The sequence below is a fragment of the Corticium candelabrum genome, chromosome 16, assembly GCF_963422355.1.
Source record: "Corticium candelabrum chromosome 16, ooCorCand1.1, whole genome shotgun sequence".
In the NCBI taxonomy this organism is placed as follows: Eukaryota; Metazoa; Porifera; class Homoscleromorpha; order Homosclerophorida; family Plakinidae; genus Corticium; species Corticium candelabrum.
In genome coordinates, this window is record NC_085100.1 from 2,633,003 (window position 1) to 2,641,127 (window position 8,125).

The 8,125-nt window shown below is 40.2% G+C and overlaps 1 protein-coding gene and 1 pseudogene across 1 annotated transcript; both read right to left on the minus strand.

The window, feature by feature from the left end:
• Positions 1-519: 519 nt before the first annotated feature.
• LOC134192501 (uncharacterized) lies at positions 520-1,593 on the minus strand (annotated as a pseudogene).
• A 687-nt stretch (positions 1,594-2,280) lies between these two features.
• Positions 2,281-3,512, minus strand: LOC134192568 (G2/M phase-specific E3 ubiquitin-protein ligase-like). Its single transcript, XM_062661308.1, has 4 exons — positions 3,272-3,512; positions 2,924-3,197; positions 2,749-2,862; positions 2,281-2,685 (listed from the first exon to the last, which is right to left on the minus strand). Exons 1-4 carry the CDS (start codon positions 3,410-3,412, stop codon positions 2,447-2,449), a joined length of 768 nt encoding a protein of 255 aa, XP_062517292.1. The 5' UTR covers positions 3,413-3,512; the 3' UTR covers positions 2,281-2,446.
• Between the last annotated feature and the right edge of the window lie 4,613 nt (positions 3,513-8,125).

Here is an 8,125-nt window from a genome sequence, read left to right on the forward strand (position 1 = left end):
CCTGAACAAGGAGTCAAAGCTTGTACAGTACGTTTATGTGTATAAAGGCCTACTCTCGTGATTTTTATAAATAATAGTGACAGATTCTTGAGTCATCTCTATAGACCCTAGTTGTCGGAGCTACGGCGTGATCTACTCGTCGCAAAGACTTACGGCTTGCGAGCGCTCAACTTCTTTGCAAGCTCTGTATACAACGCATAGGAATAACGAGGTCACTGTTGAACGGATTTTACGCTCAATTTGAAAGGTTCAGATATCGAAACGATACCTTTGTAGTATACACGACACGCCAATCAATGTGCTATGTCTTTCAGTAGTCTAATAAAAAGGGTGGTCGAGAAGGGGCTTGGCTGAACATAGGAAGTGGTGATAGATAGATAGATAGATAGATAGATATATTTGTACAGGTAGCCCTATCAGCCTAAGGCTGGTCTTACTAGGAGACCTGTATCATAATAGGGACCCTCAAATAGTCTCCAGACACCTGACAACATAGTCTACACAAATTCTATTTTTGACTTAGGTCGTTCTATGATCCAGCACGAACTCTTTACATGCTATGTACAGATCTATACCATAGTTATCACTGTCAGTACTTGGGTTGACCATTGCTTGGAGCAGCTGAAAGTCATCGTCATTCACTGGCCGCGGAGTCGTTGGCACAGCAACATTATTCAATTCTTCTTCAGCCACTGGGCCATCCCAGTCAATTCCATAACTTTTCCGATCCGACTCTTCCTAAAAATCCACATATCCCCTACAAAACAAACTTCAACTTGTTTATCTACTTTTACTTACAGACACCAACATTTCTTGAGCAGGGGTGTGATTACTGCCAATCATGTTTAGAGTTCCCTCTGTCCAGAGCTGTAGGGGTGTTCTTGATTGACCACTTAATGTATGGTTATTCCAGCCACAGCGCCAAGTCTTCAAATGATTGTTGATCCGAGGAATATAGATATAGTGCAAGCAAAAACAAGTCCACATCATCATTTGGATTGAGAACTCCACATTCTTCCAAGTGTGTGAAAAGAGTATAATACAGTGAAAGAACACAAGTAAAAACATCTCTCCAAAGACGCTCAATACGCTGATTATGGACACTTCGACCAGTTATCATGCTCCCACGACCAGGTCCACGGCGAGGATGATTTAACATGAAACGTGCCACCTCGACATTTTCTCCTCCTTGATCAGACCGAACTCTTGATGGTACACCAAAAAATGTAGTAGCTTCAATAAAGAGTCTCAGCACAGTGGAAGACTTGTTGTTGTCAGAGCAACAAATATACACAGGTAGCCTTGAAAATCCATCAACACCAGCATGAATAACAAGTCTCCACCTATAAAGAAAATACACATTTGTATTTTATTTTTGAAAATGAAGACGCCAACTTCACCATTTAGAAAGTGATTATTTAGATACCTTACAAGTTTGTGATTCCCATCTATATGCCATAGTGCCTGAGGACCATATACAGAGTAGGGGGCTCTAGGATGAATCTGACCCAACCACCTTAGTACCACACCATGAGAATCACACCTTTGCATGGCACTTCTAAGTCTTCCTTGCTGAATGCGGAGTCCACGGCCTCGAAGGTAACCATCCATCATACGATATCCACTACTTGGAAACTCGTGGATCAAGCTCTGTATAACTGAGTCTAGCTCATCATCAGAAATGTCAGTGTAGATAGCAGACACAGAGAGATTGTACTCAGTCAAACGCCTACGAATAGTTCGAACAGACACAGAAAACATCGCACTAATAGCAGAAGCAGAAAATCCCAACTCCAGAAGCTTGGCTAGCTGTTCTCTCGACACCGCAAAACGGGGTCTACCACGCGTAGTACCTCTCGTCTGGTCGCTTTCAATCGGAGCGTGGAATGGCAGGTTCGGATATCTATCTGAGTACAGATCGTCTTTGACCAGCCAGATAGCTTGTAACAGAAGATGTAGAATGGGCAACAGATCCGTGTATTCTTCTAGAAAAGTGAGTCTGTTCAAGTGTACACACAGTTGCTCGCAACGAAACAAAATAAATTCTACATCGTAACGAGAGGTACGTAAACGCAGCTGGTGTAGAAGATCATGAACACACCGGCGTACAGAAGGCCTTACATCAAAAGGGTCAGACATACAGTACAAACGTCTACGTCAGCTCCCCGCTCTCTAAAGATGACAATCCGGAAATGCTGAAGGCGCAGAGCGCGATCTATATCACGCACGATAGCTACACAAGACTAGCTTGCAAGCATGCGTACAGCTAGATACATAATACTCTTTGTTCACCAGGTATTTACGTCAGGCTACTAAGGCAACAGCTTTAAATATCAAGCTAGAACAGCGGCAAAACTTAATAATTGTGGGAAAGCATGCTATATAGCATATAAATAAATGCATGCTTATAGAAATGAAACGTCAAAAACGCTGCTAAAGATAAGTTCTAGTTTTTCCCAAATCCACCATGGCACAAGAGCCCAGTGGTCATGCTCTTCTTAAAATCTTTATAGCTGTAGTACTTAGATGGTAAGACTAACTCGAGAGAACAAGTGGAAGCTGTTGGATACAAGTTGTCCTTATTGAAATGCAAAGAGGGAGCTGGAGAAAATTTAACAGCAGGAACTTCATTAGATCCTGAAAAGAAGATCATTACGTCCTTCAAAGTAACATCAAGCTTGCCACCTGTACAGTAACATATATGGTCAGCAATTATACAGACAATAGCACAGCTAATGGAATGCCTACTTTGGCATTCATCCAGAAAATCAAAAAAATATAAGAAGGTAGCTTCTTCTCTTTCTCTATCGTTGGTTGCTTGTTCTGAAAACACTTTCTTTTCAAACAAGTCTCTTATATACTCTGGAAAAATGATTCAGAATATGAACATAACAACTGTCTGTCTGTAAATGAAAATCCATACCAGCAGTTACTTCTTCATCTTTTTCCCAAAAAAAACCTGCAAACATCACTGGTGCTGATCTAATTTTGTCTAGTACCCCTAAATTTGCCATGCCTTCGCATAGCTGGTCGATTTCGCCTTTCACTGCAAAAAGGCAATGATGGAGACAGAGCATACGCAAAATGCTCTCTTTGTCCTTTTGATGAAGAGAAGTGCATCCAGCATTTGTCAACACATCCAGGACAGTCTCCTGGCTTATAGCATCAACAAATTGACCATCACTAGTCTCTTGAAGCTATGTTTGAAAAGAACAAACATACACACATATGCTGTATACATATGGTTCTAAAATTAGAGTGATCTACTGACCTCTTTTGCAATGGTGGCAATGTCATTGTCAGGAATGTCAAGTGGAGAAATAGACAGCTCTCTAATTTCTTTCCCATAGATGTACTCAAACATTGTCTTAGTTATAAATGGCATGCCCGGACCTCCATGAGCAATTGACATTGCTACTAGCTGGCCAAGCTTTCGAAAGTCCCCAGACTAAAAGACATACCCAGACAAAACTAGACTACAATGCACTCGCGGGCACGCGCGTACACACACACACACACACACACACACACACACACACACAGCGACACACACACACACACACACACACACACACACACACACACAGTGACACCCACACTCACGTGCACGCACGCACGCACACACACACACACACACACACACACACACACACACACACACACACACACACACACCAGTGTGGAAAATGATAGAACATGGGACAATGTCCCACCTAATGTGTTGGTTGTCTGACCATATACTGCACCAGCATTGAGAAGTGTTTTAATTGGAAAAACATCAACCCCTACGCATACATGATAGTGTAAACCTTGTCTGTTTCATGAACTTAGGTGCCTCCTAGTATGCTTTATCCAGAGAAAACTTCAGCTGCCTTTAACGTCATTCTCCCTTGGAAGCTGGTTATTAAAAATTACATGCAAAATGGCTGCAGTAGGGAAGGCACTTAATTAGAATCATGCAGTCTGTCTGTCTGAGCAGACGGGAATATAACGCCCAGACATTGGACAGTCAAAACAAGTCAAAAAAGGCTATTAATTAAGCGACTATCTAAAGTCTTCACACTAGCAAACCCAGATTTTTGCGCTAATTTCTGACCGCTTTCCGTCTTAGAGTGCGTTCTCTACATGTAGGGACCACATGCATGTGATAAAACAGCAGCAGTTGCCTGAATCTACGGATGCGACGTCTTTCACTACAGAATTCCGCAAGTTGTGCTGCGGATTCGATTTGCTCAAGAAAACACTGCCAGACCACCACAAAGTACACAAAGTAGAGCAATCTTCTTTGACAGCAATCTTCTTTGATTCAATGTTGTGATAAGCAATATGAATAAACTGGAATGTTTTGACAAGCGCTTAAACCCAGTGCTAACCCTACATTTTGAAAGGGCTAAGCTAACCCACATTCCTGTAGTAAACTGACCTGATTATTGTAATTGATTATGCTAAGCAGTAGCAAACCCAGTTCTAAACCCTAGTGTGAACCCAGACAACTGCATGCCAGGAAGACTGATCCAGCCTAGGTAAAGTCCTAACTTCCACCCTAGAAAAATTGCAATAACTCCCGTTAGGAAAGCCGCAAGCAATGTGCTACTAATGTCATTTGAAGATCTGTTCATGCAGTGCCGTTCTTGTCAGATAGATATCCGGTAATTTCCTGTATATTATTGCATCAAGGAGCTGACCAATGGACAGTCAGTATATGATTACAGGTAATAACACCTTGAAACCTGTAGTTATCTGAGGAGGTAGCACTCTAAAACTAGCTGGTAATGTTATTGATAATAGTCTAGACGGGTCAATAGCTCTGGGAAACCTTCTTCTACAGAGTAAAAACTCCCCAATTCTGACTTTAGACCATCATTGTGACATGTAGTCAATGCCCGTGGTAGTTTCTACTTCCATGTAGTCTCTAGAAATGCAGTCATGCTATTGGCACATTAGACTGTTGGACATATATAATTGATAACGCATGCTCTCAGTGTACTATGTCCTAATCCAGTTACAAAATGCCCTCCCACAAGTTGTTTCCTGGGTTGAAGTTAGCTGGGACGGACTTTAGGACATTCTTGTATGGTGTTACATGTGTAATTAAGTGCCTCCCCATTTTGCATGTAATTTTTGATAACTGGATATTAAATTAACAGTTACACCATTGCAAAAGCCAAGAACAAGGTTTACACTATCATATATGCGTACAGTTGGATGTTTTGTCAAACGTCCCAACACTGGTGCAGTGTTTGGTTAGACAAGTATTTGGTCAGACAAACAACACATTTGGTGGGACATTGTCCTATGTTGATCCTGCAGTTATTTTTCACACTGGGTACTATGCCAGCACTATTAGAGGAATTTGAAATTTGGATGAGATCAACTGAAAAGATCGAGCTAGTAGATATACTTTATAAATAATTGGATGTGGTTTCAGTAGTTTTCGTTTTTTATCCTGTCATAACTGTATCTTATAAAATATAGTGTAAACCCACTATCACAAGCATCTGCTACTTAGAGCTTTATTAGATTATAGACCTATGCCTATATGGAGTCTCACTATAATTGTCACAAGGGTTACTGGAGTGAAACTGGGTTGATCGAGTCTATAGGCTTTCATGTGCAAAATAGCTTGTTAGTCTACAATTATGTCTAGAATTCCAAGTGCCAGTAAATACTACAAAAATCCTGTTGTTACTTTTAATTGAATTTTTTGCTTTTGCTGTCACAAGCAGAGCAGAAGCTGCACAAAGATGAGATAGCAGCACATAAGATAATTTTGTATTAGGTGAAGACAACATAATGTAATAGAAATTTGGCAAAAATTGCCAAATCGGCAAACGTATTTATTATCTATAATATTATTCTTACATGTTACATTGAATAATGCTCAAACAATTAGAGCACACTCTAAAGGTGAATTTGTATTTATGCAACAGTAAAGATACTTAATTATTAAAATATATTCCCAACAGTAATTCAAAACAAATTTTTCAATGCACTTTAATTTAAACATTTTTTGTCTGATCAAATCTATTGGATGCCCACACAATTTTCTATTTGGCTGGACATATGTCCGAGCAGGCAGGAAAAATTATTTCGAGCACTGGACAGACAGACACAGGGGGAGAGAGAGAGAGAGAGAGAGAGAGAGAGAGAGAGAGAGAGAGAGAGAGAGAGCAGCCATCAAGGCCAAACACTTGTAATAGAGTTACTGTTCGCCATTTTGGCGTAGACTTTACATAGATTTCCTGTTTGTTTTCTTGTAATTAGTACCTAGAGTTATCGTAGTTTGCTTACCTGTAGTTATTTCACTTTAGCCTATATGTATGCTACCGTTTCTGTATTTGATGAGAAGTATTGTTAATAAAGAGAGAGAGAGAGAGAGAGAGAGAGAGAGAGAGAGAGATGGCAAATGGATAAAGAGCTGCCATCACACATACAGGTACTCATGATGTTACGGATTGCGTTCCAATTGTTTATATATAAGATCTGTTTACCTTCAAGTGGCACCAAATATGCCTGTTATCATTTGTGCACTCAGAAGTAAAACTGCAGGTGGATTATAGGATCTATGCACACACAGTAGGCAATTATTAAGTGTTAGTTAGCTTGCCTAATCCTAAAACAAGGAAACTGTTTCTAATAAAATAGGTCTGCTTGTCAGACTCATTGTCTTGCAAATTATGTGTTGGGTGTCTAATTACTACCTGTGAAGCTAGCACCTTCTAATTACCTGCAGAACTTCCAAAGTACAAATTGATTGGTTTACTACCCTCTGTTTGAACACCAATAGCAACCGTTTTGATCTTACTTCTTAGCTACATGACATAAGACTTTCATTGCTAAATATTCCCAACCTAGCAGATATCTTACTTTAGATTCCTAGACACAAGGTTCTGTTTCACACTCTGTTTGGTTACGCCCTCTAGAACACTCTTCATGATTGACGTTGATTTGAAAACATACAGCAGCTACACGCACTTTTGGCGTTTCACTTTGTCTGACTGTGGATTGAGTTCTCGAGTCTTCGCTGCTCAGTTGTACATGTATCCAGCTGAAGCTCCATTAATTAATTAACTCCATCACCAACCAGGTTGCAGCTAGGGGATGGCAACTAGCTGCTTCTTCCCGCAATCTGCTGTTGTTAGCTTTTATTTGCAATTCAACGTTGGGTCTAAACCCTTACCTTGTCATGCTCAGCTATAGTTGTTTTTAGCATTGCTGTATTTTAGGTAATGCACACTAATGGAGATATTGGCTTTTCATATAGTCATGTATATTAATTCTATATCATACTATGTTGTGTGAGACTAAAATCTCACACTACTGAGCAATCTGTGATAATTGCTTAGTTAGTAATACAGCTTCTAAACTTTTGGCCCATAATTTTGAGCTTACGGGTCAATACAAGCAATTGTGCATGATATCCTGACTCCATTAGAAAGAACATACTGCACAGATTTGTAGTGTTAATATTTTTCATAAATTGATACGACGTCCTATACTGAATCAGAATGGCTGATTAGTTTATCGATAGCCGGTCAAAATTATATTAATCATTGAACACACACACACACACACACACACACACACACACACACACACACACACACACACACACACACACACACACACACACACACACACACACACACACACACACACACACACACCAACACCCTGCTTCATAAATATACAGTATACACATGCACAATATATATATATATATATACTAAAGAACATACAGATCAAAATTTTTATGTGGATTAAACCCTCTGAATGTTTCTCTTCGTAGATTGATAGAACGAAGGCTAACCCTAATTACCGTTGAGTTTTATTGCGCTAGCCTCATCTTCTGTGAGAGGAGATCTAGAGGGTCAAGTCTGCTGGGAGAAAACGGCGTTTAGCTAGCATCCTACTTGCAAAGAGCTCTTCTAAGGCGTTAAAACACAATATCCCTCTATAGTTACCATTCCCGTTTAGTTTTTGTGTAGTTTACTGGCAAGCTAGCTAAGCTATGCAGGTAATTCAGTTGGTGTAGGTGGAGCTTAGCGCCAATAACGTGTCAGTCTGGCGCATGCTCTGTACATAACCCCCGTTTTCTCCGCTACCAAAGCGACTGTTAGCCTGA

Excerpts from the sequence above, each read along its gene's own strand:
- LOC134192568 (XM_062661308.1), bottom strand. The coding sequence starts at position 3,412 with ATGTCAATTGCTCATGGAGGTCCGGGCATGCCATTTATAACTAAGACA. Across the intron at positions 2,863-2,923 it reads AGATGAAGAAGTAACTGCTG|AGTATATAAGAGACTTGTTT; the intron begins GTATGGATTTTC and ends TCATTTTTCCAG. Across the intron at positions 2,686-2,748 it reads TTTTCTGGATGAATGCCAAA|GTGGCAAGCTTGATGTTACT; the intron begins GTAGGCATTCCA and ends GTTACTGTACAG.